Raw genomic sequence first — 22,883 nt, forward strand, 5'->3', positions numbered from 1 at the left:
CTACATTGGAAGATATAGTGCAACAAGCAGTAACTTGGTTGCTACAGTAAGATACAGTATATCTCAACTTTGTAGCCTACTTGAAAGTGTTAGTGTTTGAACTGCCCTCTTCCGGAGAATTGTCAATAATATTTTAGAATTATATGTATTTTACAGGAAAGTCATACCACAATATTTTAGATTTGCTGAGAGTTTGTTAAAAGTATGTTGTACTGTCAGGAAGTGCTTATGCCAATGAGCTTTGCCTATGTGTGGTATCTCATTAACAGGGACCACATCTGGACCCATCTTTTTACAACCACAGCCTTTGGCATGTAATGTGTTGTGTGTCGCACAATATTTCAATGGATATTTCAGTGAATTGTGCTTTTTGTGTATTGCATTCTCTTACCTTTTCTTAATCTGATTTTACTTAGGGCTACCTCCGACTGCATCAGTTGTACTGTCTGCTGAAGATCCTGTAAATTCATTTAGTTGCTTTAAACTCTACAAGTGAACCTTGTCAGGGTGAGCTCATCCCATCATCTTTTTAACGAAGATAAACTGAACGTCATGGGAGTTTGCCATGTGGATTTCATAGATAAGGTTAAAAAAACTCACCAAAATACCAACCCTGGGTGGTATCAGCTCTTCATAGGCATTTATTATCCAATGAAATATTTTGGAAGCAGGGTGTGGTTGGCTAAATTATTGCTCCTCCCACAGCTCTTTGCTGTGTTTCCAGTTTCAGAGGGAAAAACACAAGCTTGTATGTTGAGAGTGAGTCATAACCTTTCTTCTACTACTGACTCACTTGGGAGTTTGAGGTAAGTCATTCTACCTTATGTTTTGATCACTCTGCCCCCAGGACAGCAAGGAGGGGACTGTGGAAAGTTATGCAATGTTTGCACAGATGAAAAGCGTAGATATTGAGACCAATATTATTATTACTCAGTAAAAAAAATAGCTTTATTTGCCCCAAACTGATTTTTTTACACAGCTCTTTTCTTACATAAAGCATCTTCCCCCCTCCCATTTTCCATAAAAATGTTTAAAGAAAGACTATGCTGTACCAAAAAACACCTTAGGTTACCGAAATACTTTAAAATTACAGTATTTTTCAGAGGAAAGCATATGCACCTTTCATCACACTTCTCTTTTGCACCAGCAATGGCAAAAATAAAGCTGTACAATGGTGCAAAATTACTGATGACTTCTGAGATAAGTTAGCTCTAAAGGGTGTGGAGTTCACATAGATTTGCCTCCTAGCCAGGAATTTACACTTTATTCTGGTTGTTTCGCAAGCATGTCAGGGAAAGGCTAAACTTTAAGAAGTTAACTTTTAGTAACTGAGCATATTGCTTAGAATGTATGATATCAAAGTAAGTATCTATCAGGTATAGTCTGTCATGTTAGGATGCTGATAGTCTGTAACTTGTGTATTTTACATTCCTACTTTTGTTTCTCAAAAATATATCTAAATATCTCATTGTAATGAAGCATACCAGTAAAGCTGGCATATTTACTAAGCCATAATAAAAAATCTGCTTGTTTATTTTAGGGAAAATACATTTTATACCTGGACACACTTCAATTGAGAAAAGTGACATACTGAGATCCCATAAGCAAGGCAAAGAATGTATAACATTATGGACGCCAGCACAAGTATGAGCAATAATTGCAGTACCCCATGTTGTGGGCAGGAGCATAAGACTGATGATCACATCAGGCAGTGCCATGGGAAAGAAATGTTATTTCCTATATGGGGAAAGCCCAGACAGCGCTGCTTTGTAGATGGTACAAGAGGAAGTAATTTTCACTTCAGGGTTCTACTTTTGAAAACTGCGTGTTCTTTGAGTAGTTCTGCGTGGCCGCTGTGAAGTCCTTTCAGTGGATGTCTGTGCGTGTTACGCGTGGGGCAGGGGCAGGAAGGTCGGCCGAGGCAGCAGGGCCCGGCGGAGCTGGCACGGTCGGAGGGCAGGGGCCTGGCGCTCCACGTGCGGCTCCGAGGCGCAACTGGTGGCGGGCGCTCCGTACCAGCGCGGCCGGCGCGGGAGCCAGCGGTGCAGCTGCAGCTGCGAACCCTGCCCGGGCTGGACAGCCTCCCTTTCACATTCTCCTGGGTTTATTTTCCCTTCTTGCCTACTTCTGTCTGACGGATTACGGTGTCCCGGGGTTATTTCCATGGCTGGAGGGCCGGCTGGGGGCAGCGCGGCGCCCCGCGGCCGGCCCCGCGCAGCCCAGCCCAGCCCAGCCCTGCGCGGCCCGCGGCTCCGGGCGGCAGCAGCTGCACAACCCCGAGCCGCAGCCCCCCCAGCCGGAGCGGGATGTTTCATTGTCCGGAAATGATGGAGCAGGAGTGACTGCGGCGGCGGTGGGACCGCGGGTGTGAGTGCCGGGCTGTGCGCGCCACGGCCGGGGGAAGGCCCGCGGGCGCGGGGCGGGCGGCGCGGAGGAGGCGGCGGCCGGGACAGGCGGCGGCAGCGGCGCGAGGGCTCCCGCGGCCGGGGCGCGGCGCAGGCCGGGCGGAGCGGGAGGAAATGCCGAGGTAGGCTTGCCGCGCTGCCGGCCGGCCCCGCCGCGGCACACGGCCCCCCCGGACACCCCTCGGCCCCGCTGCGGGCCCTCGGCCGCTCCCGCCCCCGGCCCCGCGGGTGCTCGCTGCAGGGGGCGGGGGGCGCGCCCGCCGCCGCGCCGGAAAGTTGCCGCCGCTTCCCTACTGTCCCTCTTCAGTCCCTCGCTGCGAGCCGTGAGTTTTCTGCACAAAATACATTAAAGAGTCCTTTCATTTGCTTGTTCCTTCAGGGTCGCGTGTTAGTTTGGTTGGAGAGGGGTGCAGGCTCTCTGTTACTCGGCGAGAGAGCTGGCAGATGTCCCAAGTGAGAGAACCTCTTCCTCCGGGGCCTGGAGGGCCAGAGCAAGCTCCGACTGAAAACAGCTCTTTGATCTCTCTCCCTCGAGGTAAGTTGCTTTAAAGTTTCTCTGTAATTGTTGCGCGTTATATTTGAATGATACATTTACTGATTTCACTTGTGAGTTTTAACCCCTCTTTTTTTTTGCCCCTCCCCTCTGTGGTGTATCTCTGTAGCACTTTCACTTCACCACTTTATTGTTTTAACCCAAAATCCTCATAAAAAAATGAACAAAAAAAAAAAAAAAAGGAAAACAATATGCTGCTCTCAGCCCTGATTTTCAGTACTTGAAAAACTGCAGTCATTGAGAGGCAGATGTTGCTCCTTAAAAATCGCTTTTCATTTTTCTCAGCTTTGTGTTTTTGTTTAGAAATTCTTTCCTGTAAAGTGGTCCTTCCAGGTCTTGAAATAAATTACAGAAGGTTGATCCAATAGCAAGAGCATTGTTCAGATTGGAGGTCACTTTGCTGTCTTTTTCTTAGATTACTCTGTGATGCTGCAGCTAAAATCAGTTTCTGAGGCTATAACTTGTTTCATGTCAGCTGTTCAAAAGGTTGATTAAAAGTACAGTCATCCTAAAGATGAATTATTTAAGTTATGTCTTATTTGCTTTTGAACAAAATACACTGATACTCTGATCACCTTCATGCAGGGAAGTTTGACAAAGTATATACCAAGTTATCCTCAAAATTGGGAAGTATGTTTGCCTGTTAAGTTCTGGTCTGTGAAGATGAGACTTTTCTTTGTTTATTCATTTACAGCTATGATTTTCCAGAATTCTGACAGGAGTTAAAAAAGTGTCTGGAAAACAGACAAATAATCTTGTTCAAGAACTGTAACTTTATTCATAACTGGTTAACTGGAGCAGAGCCTGGTAATACAGTTGTGCAACTGTGGATTAAAAATGCAGTCTTGTTTCTGTAACTAGGAAAATCAATAGCTATGTGTAATCAAAGCTGAAGACTTGTTTCAGAAACCAGTAAGTATCTGAAGCTAAGTAAAAAAATGTTTTGGCAAGGAGGCATAGCAAGCTGGCTTATGCTTACCTTATTGTTGGATGGGTTTTTTTGTGGGTTTTTTTTTCTGTGTTTTTTTTCTTTTTTCTAGAGAATGACTCATAGCTTCTAAACAGTAAAAAATAATAATAAAAAAGATTAAATGCAGAAAATCAAGCATGAGGAATAGTGGAACTGAACTGCTAAAACCACATTTTTGCCAGAACTATCAGTACCTGTGTTATGTGTTTATTCTCAGTGTGTTTTTATCTGTCATGTGGTCAACTGGCCACACAGGTTAAATTCTGCATGTAGGTCATACATCAATTACTGAAGGTGTAAGTCAGTGAACTAACTAGCATGAAAAGTGGTCTCATTCTCACAGTACCACTTCAAACTGAGTTTTCACTGTGAAGTGGAAGTCCTATGTATGATTGTATTTTTTTAATGAAATGTAACAAAACAAATACTGATTTTTCCCTGACAAGTAATATGCAGAAAATCCAAAACAAAATTAAACCTCACAGCTTTCTTAGGGATCTGTGAGGTACGAACAAGCATTATGATTATAGTTTGTTCACTTGCCACACCTATCAAGGCACATGCTCAATTTTAAAGTTTGTGTACAATTAACTTAAAGACAAAGCAGAATTCAGCATTCAAATACATAATTTTTATTCTAATGAACTTAGATTTAAGGATAATATGGATTTTTAATGTGGATATTTGTTGCTTTTTTCTAGTCTAAGTTTGTTGGGGAAGTGGGGGTGGAAAGAGGAAAAGGTGAGTTCATAACATTTCCAGTCTATATTCCAGCATTTCTGTTGTCAGCTTTGCAGTGTGTGGTTACAGGGCAAGGTAATTCAGATATTCCAGGGCTGAAAAACTAAGATAGTATGTCTGGGACTTCCAACAGCCCCTATCCTTTTATTCTCCCCCCAGGACATCCAAAATTACACTGACTTCTCTAGAATTTGGTGATAATTTTAAAAGCTTTGATTGAAATTCATGTTGTTGACCTATAAATGACTTCATATATTTACAGTGAGATACTTGAAATCTGGGTTGACCTAGAATTAAAGATTCCTTTATCAGGAAAAGATGGCTTATCTTGTATGTACGTATATTAAAGTATTAAGTGCATTCTAATGAGAAGGAATTTCTCATTTTTAACAGCATACTTTAATGTGCTTTGTATATGTTTAACTGATATAGATACCTTATATCCTTGCTTGCTATAATATACATTCAGATGCTGAAGATTAATTGTATTTTTCCATGAAAGGAAAAGCAACTTCAGTTAAATTTTGAATAAAAAATAGCTATCCCACAACATAATTGAAGATCAGACAAATTTAATAAAGTTTAGGCAGTGTACAGGGATATTCATCAGTTGTGAACATGATGAAAACTGGGTTGAGGCAGAGTTTGGCCTACAGATGTGGTATGATCTGGCTTTCACAATTTAAAAGAATTTTTCTGTATTACTTTAACCAATATGCTCTTTCAACACATCCCCTATCGCTGTTGTTCCTTGTTAGTTCATTTTTGAATAAATGCATAAATACTAGTGAGAATCTGGATGTCACCCATCCACAATTAGTGTGCTGTGAGAGAGAGCAAATGAAGTCATGGCATCTTCTTTTGTGGCAATGTCAAAATTCAGTTTCAGTCTTTAAACCATTATCTGTGTCAGTGTGGTCTGCTGCTCTAAGACACCCACTGCAAGATGGAAGGTTTAATTTAATTTCTGGAAACATGTTAATTTCTGCCACATCCTTCCAAAAGTGTAGCTCTTCTTGTGCACCCTTGTTCAAGATCCTAGTGATGTCTTCTTTCTTTGTAGCTCAAAGACCTTGGAACCAAATTATTATTACATCTACTTGTATGATGTAGTCAGTGGATAATGTCATGTCTCTGCTCAGACCACTTCAATTTGGTTGTGATCAGGTATTTCTCAACTGGTAGGTACTAAAAATAATGTGTCTGAGGTAGGAATTTGGTGATTCATGACCACTGGACTCTCTGCTTTAAGAAAAATATTTCGTATATTAGAGGTTATGGTGTGATCATTACCTGGACTATGGGTAGACTTTTTTTTTAAAAAATTCTCTTCATTTGAATAAACCATCGAATACATGAGAAAAATTCAGTGAACATGGAATTACATTTAGAGAATCAGGCCACATTTTAAAAAATGTAGGACTGTCATCTATAAATTATTTGGAATGCTTTTATCTTTGCTACAGTAACTAACTGTAACCTAGAATAACAAGGAATAGTATTTCACTTTCTCAATTAAGAAAGAAAATAAAAACAACAATTATAATAGTTAACAACTTATTACAAAACTGAGAGTTATAATTTCACTATAATAAATCTTTAGAAGATGGAACTCCACTAGAATTTTTTATTTTAATGGGGTGGAGAGGATGGAGAAATCTAGTAGAAATATCAAGGATCAGATTCTACAAGTGACTGTTTTCTGGTGCAAATCATCTCACTGTTGCTGGATGGAGATGCAGTTCTGATTTGGTGTCTCAAGAAACCATATGCAGCAACTAATACTTCCATTCAGAAAATGTACAAAGTACTCCTCTTCAAGAATGTGATTTTAATCTTCATGTTTTCAGTGCTTAAATATTTTCATGATGAGGAGGACGAAAGGAATCTGATGTCTAGATGAGATTGGGTTACAAAAGACTTAACATAAGGAATGTTTGGATATTCTTGAGGCAACAGTGATTGCTATCACAATAATTATTCCACTTTACCAGCAATGCCTCTGTGTTATGAGTAATATATTTTTATTTTAACGGTTAACTAGTGTACTCAGATTGCTCAAACTTACTAAATATTTCCTCTATAATTTTATTCCCTCTTGCTATCTGACAAGAGATGAGAGAATCTGTATTGATTTGTTTCATTGCTGTGTGCCAGTACTGAGGCATTTATTTAATATTACTGACTAAAATATCTAAAATTTTGGTAAACAGACGTCTGACTCTAGTTTGTCATGGAAATATATGTCTGTTCTGAGTTTCACGTGCATACCATTCCAGTTAAGTGATTCATGCTCACATGGGTGTGATGGACTTGTATTTCATAGAGTTAACTGTAAAGATCTTGTATCAAGTTGGAAATGTTTTTGTTCCATCTTATATCATAGGTTTATTTTATATCACAGTAATTCTTCTTAAATTCAGCTCTGGGCTCTCAGAATTCTGTTAGATTTCTCTTTGCTTTAAGCACATATTTTCTTTCTTTTTTTTCTAGTAAGTGACATTCAGCAATGCGTGTGTTATCCTACTGTTTTTATTTAGATCAGCCATGCAGTTTTGAAGTAAATCTGTTTGCCTCTACTTTGATTTGCATTGTGAAGTGATCCTAGGGAGTGACCTGGATGGGATTCCTTTTGCTCAAAATAATGTGATAGCTGCAGGAATAGCTGCCTAATACACTCTAGCCACTAGTAAGCCTTGAATCTTTAAGATTAAATCTGAGAACTGGTTCAAAGTAGAAAGCCCCTGGAACATGGATAATATGGAATATTCTTAAAGTTAACTCTTTTACTGTGCAGGCCTAGTTTTACTGGCTGTTGCTAATGTAGCCATAGCTGCCAAGTATTTCTTAGCATTTCCATGGAACTGGTTTTGTATACATGTGAAACTTCTTTGGATGAATGACACGCATGCATAACTGACTGTATAAATAATATCATTATTTGTGAAAAGTTTTTACTTATGTATTTGACCTTTTATGCACTTAAAATAATGCAGAATATCTATTTGAACATTGCTGTTAATTTTTAATTTATCATGGCTCAAATTTGTTCAGGGGTGTCAAGCTTTTAATACTTTCAAAGTTATTCCACAACTTGCACTTGCAAAATTCTTTGTAAGAGTTTTCCTAAATATTGCTCATTTAAATTGCCCTAATTTTGAGACACTTATTTTTCTGTGGCACTTCTGAAGCCATTGAAAGTTGCAACAAGACATTTAAGTGAAAACCACTGAAATTAAATGAATGCAAATATTTGGGTTTTTTTTAGTTTTAAAACTATCAAACATCAAATTGGAGGCTTCCAACTGCATAATATGGGGATTATCAGTATTAATTAGATGTCCTTAATGAAAAGTGATTATTTTACATAAATGCTAGAATACGCATTCTGTTACCAAACTGTTGAATTTATTTGTTATATAAAATGCCTAAAAGTTTTAGTCATTTCATGAAGTAGATGGTAAGCATTAATGATTACACAGTGAAATGGGTTTTTATCAGGGTTTCTTTGTGTTATTGTTGTGAGCAGTGGAATTTTCAGTAGGAAGTAGCATCCTTAGTGGTTCCTTGCCAGCAAGGTTATTAATGAACAAAGGAAGTGTTAGAAATGCAGTGTTTGCTACATGCTCTTCAGTCCCTCCCAACAACTGTAGGCTGAGACAGAGAACTGATAGTTAAATTTCCTTTTGGGAACATTCTTTGATTTTTTTATTCCTTATAGATCTACTTATGTGTTTGTGTTTATGTTTTGTGGCAATTGATTTTCTTTTGTAATTTCTTTTTCCTTTGAAGGACAAAATTTCATTTGGGATGATTTGAGCTTTGCACATGTGTTTTCAAATCTACATCTGCTTGTTATAGGGTAAACTAAGGCCTTCTGATGAATCATCCCAATAACTAGGTCAACTTTAGGTACCTAAGTAGCTTTGCCCCATGCTTCCAAATCTTTCCTTCCTCCCTATGTCATAAAACTGTTGGACTGTTTGTGACTGCATTTTAGGTGATTGTTGTGCCAGTCCATTTTGCTTATTTCTCTCTCCTTGATGAAAGGTTTTCAGAAGCTATTCCCACCAGTTATTTTTTTGTTTTTACATGCTGTTTGGAGCAATCCACCACATTGCTGGTGAACAGAAAGTTTCACGATTATAAACCGCACCATTTTGACTAAAATTTTGGTCTGAACCCGAAGTGCGGCTTATAATCAGGTGCGGCTGATATACGGATGAAGAACAAAAAGTTGGTGTTTTAGTTTGGAGGACAGGTGTCTGCTGAGAAAGGCAGGAGCTTCTCTTTGAAATGGAGAATGTAAACCCCCTCCCTCCAAATTATTATAATTTTGAAATCAAGGGGCTTTCAGACAAAAGTATGGGAATTAGGAATAACAGTTCTTTTCTAGAGAAATTAAAATAGAAATACAGTACTACAAAGAAACAAACTCCAAGCCCTGACAGAGTCAGAGTACAACCTGACACCCCGTCAGGCAGGGTATTGGTAGCAGTCCCATTAAATGGTGGTTGCAGTCCCCTTGCAGTGACAGATGTGATTCAGTTGAAGCAGTGGTTCTGTAGAAGGTGCAGTTTCCCTCCAGAGGTCCAGTGGTGATGTGGAGAAATCCGGTTTTTCACTGGAGTCCAGTGGAGAAAGGGGCTCCCTTAGTGTCCCAAAACCTCTGTTTTTATCTTGGTAAGAAATGTTGGGCTCTTCCCCCTGGCTGGAGCAACTTCCAATGGGATGCAGTAATTTTATCAGTCACACAGTGGGACTCAATGGGCCATCAGCAGAAAATGACTCTCTGGAGGAAGGATGGGTTGTGAAAAGATAAAGAACAATGCCCTGGCTGGTTTCAATGGATGGCCCATTAGCAGAATACCTGCCGTTGAGATAAGGATCACTGCCCCCACCCTCAACAGATGGTGATAGAACAGATACCTTTTATCACACTCTGTATTGTAACGTGCGGCTTATAATCAGGTGCGGTTTATGTATGGACAAAGAACAAAAAGTTCCTGGCACCCCGAAGTGCGGCTTATACTCAGTGCAGCTTATAATCGTGAAATTACTGCAAATGTGTCATAGCAGCAAAGCCTTTGGTTGTTGCAGCAGAATTAATTAAATTAATTTTATTTACAAACTCCTAGATTTTATAGACAAGTTCTAAACCAGTTTGTCATTTTCTAGTGATGCACTCTAATGATTCACATTCTTGGAAACGATAGCTGAGTCAGTATATAAGGTTATGTGTCATCTAATGAACAGAAATCAGCTGCCAATCAAACTCTTGAGGATGTGCAATCCACTTAATGTAGGCATTGGTTCCATTTTTGTTTTGTGTATGTTACATACTTCATGATACATGATAGCACATGTACGAGCACACAGAGACCAATTTCTGAGCAAGAAGATGTGGTGGGCCTCTAGGAGCAGCTAGTGTGTGAATTGGAGAAGAAAAGTTGGTTATTTGTCAAAGACTTGAACTCTTTGAGATGTGTCTTGCAAATACACATCCATTACCTATCTTTTTGTATTTTTATCAGTTTTGTGTATTAATTTCATCCCCTCTTAATATCTGGTACATTATAGAGGAAGATACACAAATGTAGCTCTGAAAAGAGAGATTATTCACTGGGATGGTCTAAGAATTTTTCAGGAATTAGTATGACGTATGTTCCAGCCACTTCCCAAAGGCATAGGAGGCAGAATTGGAAGGAATCCAGCGAGATTGCCTTGGATTTGCCTAATATACATAGGTCTTTCTTGGCAACACTATTTGTTGAGTATTCCTTTTGATAGGGATGTTGTAATAGTAGCCTTGTTGCTAATCAAGCCTGCTGACATTATTCAGTTGCAGAATGCATTTGTCATTTTGAAAAGAAGCATGTGTAACTGGAGGCATATTTTCCAAACTACAACAAAAGTTAGCAATCAATATTATAATAGTCTCAAAGGTGAAAACAGATTTCCCTTCTATGGAATATGTGTATTGCTGTGTAATTTAAAAATAAATATAACAAAATTATGGTAAAACGAATGTATGTACTATAAAGATTATTTATATATACTGAAGTGATTCCATAGAGAAAAAGCAGAAATTCACTTTGTTATCTTATTTAATGAAGCAGCAATTTTGACATGTGATTAAAATCTTTTTTTTTTTTTTTTTTTTAGTAAGTGGCATACCAGTTGTCTGTATCATAGATATGGTTTGGCTTTTGGCCGTCTCAATTCTATACTTTGCGAACATGTCATATCTCTTACTATTTAAATCTTAAACTTGCATTAATCTCTGGACAAGCTGAGTTTCTGCCAATGCTTGCCTTCAGGATAAATCACAGGGTGCTCTATGTGGATGTCACTCCCTGGGGCTTTTTGACTAGGAGCTTTTCAGCCCTGGCACTGCTGTTAGTTTAGGGGAAGTACAGAGCCACACAAGTTGCTAGTTTGGGGCTGAACTGTGGTAGGTAAGAAGTCTGTGTTGCTTTCGTGACATGACCTGGAGTAACTTACTGTGGTTTTGAAGAGAGATTGGATTTATACTTTAGCACTGCCAGACTCAGAACATAATGAGTCTTTTCTTTCCATTATTTGAACTCTTAAGAAGAGCATCTCTTTTTTTTCTTGGCTGTCAGTATTGGAGGTTAGCCACATGAGAGTGGAAGGGTGTGCTAAAGGAAGCAGAAGCAAAAATACTAGGGAAGTCTTACAGAAAGAATTCTTAAGGGTAAGCTTGATTGAAATAGAAAATTTACTTGAAGATGCAGTGGAAAAAAGTTAAACTTTTCTATGGCCAGATCCAGTCATTAGTATTTAGTCAGAGTAAGGTTGTGTTGACTCTTCAGAAATTTCTGTTGTGACAATTCTTAGGTACCTAACAGAAAGGTAATGGCATCAACAAAAGACAGGAATGTTCTTGAGGCTGTCTTCATGTATGACTGGTTGCAACTGGTATGATTAAAAAAAAGAAAATATAATCCCATTATCAACTGTTTGTTATAAGGAAATAATCAATAAATTCTTTTGGACAAAAACTGAGAGATGGTACATATTCAAGAAAAAAACAACTGAATCAAGACACCAGCATGTGCCTATTTTCAGTAGTCTGATGCACCAGAAGTTATTTATGAAAAAATACTCAAATAAAGAGTTCATAAGGTCTACTATATCTAAAACCCCATTGAACTAAGTCTGGGTGTGACGGGGTTCATCAACCCCTGTGGTGCTGTGTTTGGATTCAGTGACTCAAGCAAGGTTGTTAGCTCACCAGTGGGTTGGCTATTGCTGAGCAGCACTTGCACAGCGTCAGTCAAGGTTTTCTCTTTTCCCACTTTTCTCTCCGCTGGCTAGACTGTGGGTAGGCATGGGATTGGGAGGCGACACAATCCAGGCAGCTGGCTCAGGTTGACATGAAGGCTATTCCATGCCATGGAATATCATGCTCACCAACAAAAACAGGGTAACCATTGCTTAGAGACCAGCTTGGGCATCAGTGTACTTGTGGGAGATGGTGAGTGATTGCCTTAGCATCTCCTGTTTTACTTTTCCTTCCTCTTTTCTTAACTTATTAAACTGTATTGTGACCCACAAGTTTCTTCCCTTGGGGCTTTCTCTTCTCTCCCCTCATCCTGCTAGGGGCTAGTGAAGGGAGGAGAGGCTGTGTGGTCCTTAGCTGCTGCCCAGGGTGAGCTCACCACACCATGGAGCAGCATCTATCAGGATGAGCTGCTCCAGTGAGCAATTCTGGAGTGCAAAGTGAGATACCAAACACGTTTAATGATGTAGGTTTTTGTTACACACATTTATGTAAGTCTTTGTGTGAATTCAATAGATCAAAGAAGAGATAATTAATTTAATTGTTCTGGACTTCCTATCAAAATTGTTTTGTGTTCAGTTGCAACATTGTTTCTTTTAAACTTTTTAATAGTGCTTCTTTTTTTTTGTTAACTGCTGCTTTTGTTTACATAGTCTTGACTGGCCATTTACCATATCCAGCTAGAATAATGAAAGTGCACATGGAAAATACACATGCAGCCATAGTATGTTGACATAGTGAGAAGAAAAAAAGAGAAAAATATACTGAACTGAAAACAAGCAGAGGGATGAAAAATAGATTCATATGAATAATGATGACATTGGATTCTGCACTCCTTCAGATTTCTTAGATGAAAATGTAATCTAGAGCACTGGGGGCCCCATAATATTAACATTATTGTTTCCTTATAGCTGTTCATTGTTTACTACATGAAATAATAGGGTTCTGCGAAGTCATATCCTATATGAGAGAATTGTATATAGCTACTCTGCAGGTCGGTATTACCACTGCTGGGTACATATTGTAATTTTGGTGTCATTGCTGTAGTAAAGTAATTTAAGAGCAAAATCTCCTAAAATAGTTCATTTAAGCTTAGTGTTTGTGGAAAGCAGAGTGCTTTTACACTAGCCCTTTCAGGACACTACTTATTTTTATTCAGTCTATTCCAGAACACTTTTCAAGCACTTTTGAAACACTTTTGAAACATTTGCACCTAATACTTAACTTTAGCATAGGCTAAATCATCATACTTCAGTACAGTCACTTTGTTTTTGATGGATACCAAGAAGAAATAATTTGTATCTGATGTCTATCAAAGGGGCTGAAAAACTCTGTGTTGCTTTTTTGTTGTTGTTGTTGTTTTTGGTTTTTTGTTGAGGGTTTTGTGGTTTGTTTTTGTTTTTAAAATGTTAATAGGATGAGTATCTAAGTAAGATTAAGTCATCAGGGCGAGGGCCAAAACTCATTAAAGTCAGTATATTCCCATTCATTTCAATAACTGTGCCAGTCCTAATGAAACAGTTCCTCTCAGGATGGGCTTGACAACATACTGAAGAGTTTTTGGTGGGAGGGAGGACTGAGAGCGAAGAACCATGGAGGTAGATAGGTCAGACATTTCAGAGGTGGAAATTGATGGAAGGGGAGCAGCAGTGCTTGAAAGCATATGCTACTATATACACAAGATGGCATATATTTTATTTTGAGTGATGTCCAGTGCCTCAGTTTAATAGGGTGGATAACAAGGGCAGAAAGTTAGGATTTAAAATCAAAGTGCAGGAAGAAACTAACCTTTACTAAGTCACAGTAGCAAAAAGTGATTTTTTCTGTGTCTCAGGACTGAAATAATTGCTTTACTAGAGGATACAGTATATGAAACTGTAATACGGGATTTATAAATGTGTTCTTCTTTGAAATAAATAAATAGATCCAACAGACTTTTCAGCAGTTGCTCATTTAGATTTTTCTGTAAATATGAAATGCTGTAGGTATACTCAAAAAAAATACACGAGACTGAAAATATTTTGTGTTTTACAGATCCCTTAACTAAGTAATATAAACTGATTATCTGCTGCTGTGAATAATGAACAAAGTAAATCCAGATTTGAAAATGTTTCCTTGAATGCCAGTAGGAAAAATCTGTAGCAATCAAGAACAGAAATATTTTTGTGTGTGGATTTGATTATTAAAACATTAATGACAGTGAAGGTGAAAAATGTCACTTACTTTGGTATGAGGAAATTCTAGTCTACTTGTGATAACCGGCAACGTCATCAAAACAACATCTGTTACATTGTGAACTGAGCTGAAGAATCCCTCAAATAAACTTAATATGGAATTTTCCCTGCATCTTATGTATACTTGGAGAGAAAACATACTGTTCATTATTGCCTAAATGTTGACTTTTAATCAGCAGTGGATTTTTAAAACTTTTTTTTTTCCCCAAAAGAATAGGTAATTGTATTATAATAATTTTTCTGAATTTTTGTACTAGTTACATTTGAATTTTCAACTGTATTTGTCTTTGATTATGTGTTTAAATATAAAAAACAGAGAACAAAATTTTGTGAAATTACTATAGCTTCTGTGTGCTAGATCCACATATATGAGTAAAGAATAATTTTTGTGTGACAAAGCTATTCAAATTTTTATATGAAAATTTTGTGGAAGGTGACTAAATAAGAAAACACCTCCCACCCCTCCAATATAATTTGTTACAGAAGCTGCTGAGTATTATTTTGCACAATTGGATACAGTATGAGTAAAAGTCTTTCTTAATGAGAAATTATATTGTTCTAGGCCAGAAAACAAAACAAATGGAAAATCAACTATATTGGAAGCTAATTCTAAGGAAATGAAAGGCCATGCTAAGACAAATTATTTTTTATGCTATCTTACTTTTCATTTTCAAAAAATATTTTTTTCTCATAGAGAGGAAAAACACTGTAGAAACTAATATCTTGAAATTTCTTTTGACTTAGGAAAAACTGACCAAGAGACTCCTGTGGCAGGAGATAAAGACATAAACCAGCCTTCCAGTAATCAAAGCATACAAGCAGAGATACAAGAGCAGTCCATCTGGGGAAATTGCACTGATGATGACCTCATCAGAAGTAAGTATTTCCAGAACAAATTGCTGCCGTTGAGGCTTGCTTTCACAGTGTAAGAGGATACTGCCTGTTGACTCTGTTAAATGTGTGTCAAATGCAATTGTGTTACAACTGTAATGTACGTCTACTGAATTTATTTCCCAGATTGACTCCTGTCAGCATGCATAAGCAACAAGTATAAACAAAGGTGTGATTCTAGTGATGCAGTATGGCATAGACCTCTGTAGCATCTAAGCTTTTAAAGTCTTAGTGTTACATTCTTCTCTTGTCATTAATAGTACAGTAGTTAGTACTGCATGTATACAACTGTGCTAGGTGTCATCTCCCTCAATTTCCCAGGTTACACATATATATAAGTGGCAAAATAAACTATGCTGACAGCAGTTGCTTCCAGGTGTTTTTAAAGAGTTTTTTAACTCTTAAAGTAGTTATTTTCAAAACTAGAAGAAAGCTGTAAGGTAAGGTTTTAGACCTATGCTGTGGAACTGTGGAGTTTTTAAATTAGTTTTTACAGGACCACATTCCTAGTGTATGTCCTGTATGCTTTAAAACATAAAAAGGTATGCAAGATTATTCCTATTTTCCTGTCTTGGACTGAAGATCATGTGCTATCCATTGCACTCTCTTAAGGCAAAAATATTTCTGTCAAATGCCAGAGGTAATACTCTATAATTCTCTAAAATTCTGTGAATGGTTGAATTTTGGTTGCTCAAGGGAGGGGCAGCATGAAGAACTGTTCTCTAATTATTGGGTGTATTCAGAAAGGAAATGGACTAAATGCAGAGTGGTGTTCCAGCTCTCTTGAGGTTGTCTGATCACACATTTCAGCGTTAATCTCTCTTTACAATGCACACTGTACTGTCGACGGTGGGGTAAATTAATATTTCTTAACCTGCTGTTGTCAAAACTGGTGATTTTTTTGCCGCAAAAAAAAATCTTCTTTTCAGGTATTTTTTTCATTTGTTTTGTTATTTTGCTTAGTTGGTTTTTAGTCTTGCCTATACATTCATCTTCTCCAGAACTTTTTATTAGCATTTGAAATTCTTTTCAAATCTTAGTTAATCCTTTTTGTTCTCATAAATAATTAACCCCAGTAAATAATTAGACCTCTAATGCATTGAATACTTACCTAGATCCTTTACAGGAAAATTGAATTTAACATGTCAGATATTTATTGGACGATTTAAAATAATTCTTAAAGGGCTGCAAACAGGGAGAATTGTCCTGCACAGCTTGAGAATTTACTTAGTCCCAAAAGATTAATATTTTAAACCTAACTGTCTCTCGACAAGCCTTCTGCTTATGTTGAGAATACGGAAAGGTGTTATGGCATCTTCTGCTTTTGGAATAGTCTCCTCTTCCCTCTTGCTAGAAGTTTCCTTATTCCCAAACCCACAAGAAAGCAGATTTATTTCATAGCAGTTAGCAGCATGCCTAAACTATGGAAAGGACCAAGCACTGTAGGGTGATTCTGTGCACCCTCTAATCTGTTCACCACCAAGACACACTGCAGTGGTTGCACTGGGGAGTGTGAGGAAATGGTACATTTTTTTCAACATATAGTAGAAATTGCAGCAGATAGTGGAAACTCCTGGCAAAGTGACTTAATGATTATATGTAGTTATATCGCTGTGTTGGAAGGATTAGTTGCTGCTGAATTTAAAAAAAAAAAAAAAAAAAAAAGAGAGAAACAGGGAAAAGGGGAAAGATAAGATAAAATGTAGAGAAATATAGAGTGTGCATGATAGTCCTCATCCTGGAGTCACGAGTGGCTTTACCTCTGACTTTGTGAAAAGGAAGTTTAGGTGAAAGCTGTAAGTTTCTAAAACACTTAATCTTAATGAGTGTGTAGTAGAGGCATTATTATGAGTCATATTTGATTAGACCCTATGATGCAAATCCTTGCTTCACATAACCTTTAGTTTAAAGTCTTCTAGATGGAAGAAAAAAAATTATGAAATCAAAGCTGTCTATTTTGTTTTTTTTTTTTTTTGTGGGGGAGGGTACCTTATGAATAGGGAAGTTTGTTCTCCCTTTAAAAATTGAGGAACAGTGCTTGACTTTTCATGAATGCTCAGTTATACATTTTGTGTTTTGCAGAAGTTTTGCAACTCAATATACCTAGTAGCCAAGACTGAAAACTAAAACAAGTGCAGCAAATATAAGCTTTCTTATCACAAACATTACTTAGGTATTTCATGTGAAAAATAAATATTGTAGCTCAGAATGGTCTTGATTCAACCAGATCTATTACCCCACCAAACTAAAATTCGCAAACTGTTGCATAATGAAAGAAGTTTGAGGTTAGAAATAAACAGTGTTTTGATTATTACAGTATATTTTAAAACTTCCTAAAAGTTGTTTTAGATAGTGCATACTTCACAACTGTTCAGCACTATCCTAATGATTCAGTTTCTTTTTTTCCCATACAGATTGTTTTCCATTCCCACAGCTGATACATACTCCATTTGTCTTAGCATTAGCTTTTACTTTATAAATGTTTCCAGCATTTAATTTCCAAAGTTTTCCTTGTTTGCAGCTGTTTTATCCTGCTGTTATATGGAATTAAATTAATCAGTCAGTTTTACTGGCACACTAACAACGAAGTCCAGTGTTAGAGCCCCTGTAATGACTTCATTATGTATGATTTCTCATTTGCACTTGTGAACTCAGTTTACCAGGCAACATCAATAAACTAAAACACTGCCCCCGTTTTCCACAGTGAGATGTTTTACGTTCACCTTGCTTTGCCCTTTCAGTCCTTTTTTCAACCTCCCTTTTTTAAAACTCTAGAGATTTCCTCCAGATTAGCCTTTTCCCCACCTCCTTTGGAGCATCCCTTCTCCTCATTAATGAAAAGGTTCATAATATCCTGGGCAAATGGTTAATCTTATGGGAAACCTCAACCAAGGAATTTATTGTTTTTGAAGAGATTTTGAGAATCACAAGATTACTGTATACTGACATATAAACAATGAAGGGCTGTACAAACGGGAAGCAGTTGTATTATCTTTCTGTAGTAATTGTTAATACACTTGCATAACTGTTACTGGAAGACTGTTCAGTTGGAGAAGGGTCAGGGGAGAACCACAAATATCTCAGGAATGACTGGAGTAGTTGAAAACATGCCATATTGTGGAAAACCTCCTGGAATTCAATCTGTTTGGTGTTAACAAAGGGAATAAAGAGGGGCTTTGCCTAATCCCTAAGAAGCATGCCACAACAAACAGAAATTTGGCAAGACAGTTCTTCATCTATAGCAAGACAAAGACAACTAAATATAATATCAGGAAGTTCAGTTAGACTATTAATAAGGTGTACATTTTTTTAACAGAGTATTTGAGAACAGGAAAAACTGCCAAATCCTTGGAGGCTTTATGTGTGTTAAATTGGTTTTAGTCATCACAAGGTGGCAACTGCTATCATATCCTTCAATTTTAGAACCTGAGTAAAGGAGAGAACCACTTTCCTTAGTGGTTCCCCCAGTTGGGAAGACATATTTTATTCTTCAAGAAAACGTTGAGACCTGTTCTGTTCACAGAAACATACGTATTTTTTATTATATTTCTCATGGTAGAGGTTCTGCTTTTCAAAAGAACTTTAGAGTAACTCCATCTGCTATCTTTTTTGGCAGTGCATTTTAAATATCTGCAAACACCTTCTGCTTATTTTCATTGTATGGTCTGGTGGCCCATAATGGAGTGGTTCTGCTTCTGTTATCACTCACTGTTGGCAGGTGAGGAGGAGCGCATGTTAAACATGCAGCAGGGTAACCTGTGGCTATAGGAATGAAACCATAGCAGTTTCTGCTCCTCTGTGTTACCACAATGCTCTGCTTTGTTCTCTGGAAGAGGTGTGGGATTTTTTTTCCCTTAGAGAAAAAAAAGGCTATAAAGATGGATTTTAGAATATTTAGGCAGGATTTTTGTAGAGGGCACTAGGTTATCTTCAATATGTGTTGCTATGCAGGGAAGGGAATGTTTAGGAGGGAATAAAATGCCAGTCTTGAACACTATTTGCTTGTGGGGATTTAATCTCTTTTCCAGTTCCCGAGCAGAACCTCAGCTATGTGATATTTAAGAAAACAAAAAACATCTACCATAGATTCAAATTGTCATGAATAATTGATTAATAATAATCCAATTCTGAAGATTAAATACCTAAAATATGCCCATGTTTTACAGATAGAAAGGTCATTGCTATCCATCATTTTCTAGCTTCAATTGTCTCTTTCTCCTCCATGGAACACCCTCCTGATAAGAGAGGTTCTTCAGAGAAAGGGATGCTTCTTTCAGCTCTGTGGGGATGACACAATTTCACATGGTCTTGTGGCCCCTATTTTATTTACTATATTCTTCTGGAATAAAAACCTACATATTTTTTATATATTTTTTTTTTCCTATATTTTATGTTGACATTTTCACTTTACATGATTGTTTATTTAATTTTAAGGTTTGGAGATTCTTTGTCTTGGCTAAGTGAGTGATTTCTGTAGTTTATGTTATGCTGTTTGGGTTTGTTTGTTTTTTGTTGTTTTTTTTTTTCCCAACAAGAAGTAGATAATCTGCTGTTAGGAGTCTTTGTTTTGTTTGATAGTAATCCAGATATCTTTCCTTGGCTATTCTATGATGCACAGTCATCTTACAATTACTGTGATTTCAGATGATCCTGTTTATTCTGTCTATAAAATAGTACAAAGGTACTTGAGTTAAATGGTACTTTTCATAGCTAGAAAGTATGACAAATACAGTCTTCTTGCAGCATAACAGTGTGTGACTGCAGAAATTGTGCAGAATAGATTAATGGAAATTATTCAAAATATATTACTGAGTTTGAAAGGTGTATTCTATTACTTAAAGTAGTGATTTATGTACAGTGTTCCAAATAGACCCAGGTATAAAAATCTGTTAACCTATGCATGAACAAAACTTAATCAGTTCAATATTTATACAGCAGCACAGTGTTTGCTGTTTGGAACCTTCTTTAAAAAAAGATTAATCTTTGACAAATCTGGCTAGTAGTTATAATAGAGGAGTACAGGTCCTCCCTGAGAAATGCTCTCCCAGAAATTTTCTAATCCTCTCCCCAGCAGAGAACTAACCTGTTTCTGTTTCTCCCCTGACCTGGCAGTTCCCTTACTACAGCTGCTCCAAAAGTCTTCGAAAAACCTCTCGGGCCTGTTGAGGGGCCTGGTGAGCTGCACAATCAAAGCCTTTCCCTTTGATTTTCATTTTACCTTCTCCTGGGTAGAGAGGCATTTTCACAGATATCTGTACCATTATAGTTACAGTCTTCAGAGTCTGACTGGGTCTTTGTTGTTAGCCTGGAAAAAAGGAGACTCAGGGGAGAACTTATCATTCACTACAACTGCTGAAAGGAGGCTGTGGCCAGGTGGGGGTTGGTCTCTTCTCCCAGGACAAGAGAACACATTCTCAAGCTGTGCCAGGGGAGGTTTAGGTTGGTCATCAGGAAGAATTTCTTCACAGAAAGGATGATCAGATGTTGGAATGGACCGCCCAGGGAGATAGTGAAGTTAGCATCCCTGGAGATATTTAAGGAAAGACTGGACATGACACTTAGTACCATGATCTAAGTGTCATGGCGGTGTTCTGTCATAAGTTGGACTCAATGATCTCAGAAATCTTTTCCAACCTAATTGATTGTGTGTGATTCTGTGTTTATAGAAGCCACTGTGAAATGACCCGAGTGTTGCTGAAGTTGTAGACCCTTGTAAACCGAGCTGCTGGTGTATGTGTTTTCTGTATATCCTCTTCCCTTCAACTCTAAATTGAATGCTGTAAGGAAATGAAGCTAATGATGGACTGAGATGAGGAATTTGTATACTCTATTGTCACTCCATGTCAAGAAATAAACTTTTTGGTCTTGTCAATACATTTACAGAACAGTAGTCAAACTTCGGTGAAAACTTTAAACTGTTCCAGATGGCCAAAAGATAGATGTATGTATTCTGCATATCACTAATAGTCAGAATTACTTGAAGCCTTTTAGTTCCTGTTTTATTTTACTTCTAACTCTCAAAATGTTATCTGAATTCATGGTCTGAGGCTGAGAAGGTTTGGCAGTAATCATCAACACCAGACAAAGGTGAAATTCAAGTGCACGCTGTGTCTAGGCCTGAAGTAAATTGTTTCTTAATTTCAGAATATTTTCCTGTGTTGTATTGGTACTGTCTCAGAATTAATCATGGTATTATACCTATATGGGAAAGAATAGTTATATTCTTTTTTTGATTAGTTCCTCATATAGGGGAAAAAGTAGAATATGCTTGTAGTAGTTCCCAAAAAAGGAAGAATAATGAAACTCTTGACTGCATTCTATGTGAAATATTATACTACCAAAGCAATGAGTCAGTGTGGTTTTAGTCTTCTGTTTTCAGTACTAACAGTATTTAGTTAGACATATTTAGCAAAGAAAACACTAAATTACTGAGTGTAAGAAAGTGTCATTATCTAAGACATACTTTTAAGAACCTGACTGCTGGCAAAAATGTCATGAACTTAAACCATGGCAAAATATCTTTTTTTCTCATTTTAGATTTAATTTTGTATTTGCTGTCATGGGTGTGAAAAGCATGGAGTAGGTTTATACAAATCAAAGGTAGTACTGTATATTGTGTTTACATCAAAATAATTAAATAAATTCTTCAAAATTTAAGAATCAAAATAGTTTTAAATATTTTTGAATTTTATATGTACTGATTAAAAAAGTGAAAGAGGAGGAGGGACTCATGGTCGCAGGATAAACCTTGACTAAGTAATCAGTTAAGCATTTTTCTTCTTTATATAGCTATATAGAGGAAAGAGAGTTCTGAATACTGGTTACTTCTTATGAATTCAGATAATATGATATCTGTAGTGCAAAAGAACCCACAAGTACCTTTCCCTAAAGGTATTTTTATAAAAGAGGAGGAAAAGCAGAAGCCTATGACCTATTGGTGTCTTGTGGTGTGGTTATCTGTTTTCCCCTTAAAAATTCTTCATAATCCAAGCCTGTAGGAGCCTTTTGAAAACATTAAAATGTCAAACAGCTGTGGTCATTCAGGCTATTTCTAATACCAATATTTACAAATCATTTACTGATGAAGTAGGCCTTCAGATATATTGAGGCTTGACTTAAAAGAATGATTAATTATTTGTTACTTGAGCCTTAACTCTTTTTGAATGAACTGTAGGCTTCTGGTGTGTGAGAAACAGTTTTGTGTGGAAACTGCTCTCGAAGTTTGTAATTATAAAATGCAAAGTCATACATCCTAACACAAGAACTTTTCAATTTCTGACTTTGTCTAGACCCATGAATTTTAGAGGCTTCAATTTTACTTCTAAACTTTCTTCCCTCAAATTCTATGCAGTATCTCAATGATCATGTTTTCTCTTTGAACTATCAATATTATGACACTTGTTTGGAGAATATTTATCAATGCTAATATTAATTACAGCAGAATTTCAGCTAAGAGACTATTTCCTGTTGCAAAAGTTCCTCAAGTTTAAGTGAGTTTTATTGATTTATAACTCAGACTTAAGGTTGTATAATGTTTACATAAAATGTTAAGAAGTTTGCTTTTGAGACAAGTCAAGTAGAGCAGACTGTTAGGCAAACCTATAAAAAAATGGCCTATGAGTCAGATTTGACCTTCAGGGCAAGTTTTTTGCTACTGAGAGACAGCATAAAATTTTTGCCCATTCTTTGGCAGATCAGGGGCAAACCTGTCTTCAGGTACAGCATCTACCTTTCCCAATTTCCTTTCTTCAATAGGGCTGGTGCATATTTTAACTGTATTCCA

At 37.4% G+C, this 22,883-nt stretch overlaps 1 protein-coding gene across 3 annotated transcripts in view; it reads left to right on the forward strand.

Moving 5' to 3' along the window:
• The first annotated feature begins 720 nt into the window (after window positions 1–720).
• Window positions 721–22,883, forward strand: part of MDFIC (MyoD family inhibitor domain containing) — a 52,204-nt gene continuing 30,041 nt past the window's right edge. The window contains exons 1-3 of one of the 3 annotated variants that reach the window (XM_033058532.1): window positions 721–806; window positions 2,785–2,940; window positions 14,954–15,085. In XM_033058532.1, coding sequence (XP_032914423.1) covers window positions 2,850–2,940; window positions 14,954–15,085 — 223 coding nt within the window. In that variant the 5' untranslated portion in view covers window positions 721–806; window positions 2,785–2,849. Of the gene's footprint in view, window positions 807–2,231; window positions 2,368–2,472; window positions 2,528–2,784; window positions 2,941–14,953; window positions 15,086–22,883 lie in introns of those variants that run through there. The other 2 variants (XM_033058531.1, XM_033058533.1) reach the window with 2 other exon arrangements.

Source organism: Catharus ustulatus, chromosome 4, assembly GCF_009819885.2.
Source record: "Catharus ustulatus isolate bCatUst1 chromosome 4, bCatUst1.pri.v2, whole genome shotgun sequence".
NCBI lineage: Eukaryota > Metazoa > Chordata > Aves > Passeriformes > Turdidae > Catharus > Catharus ustulatus.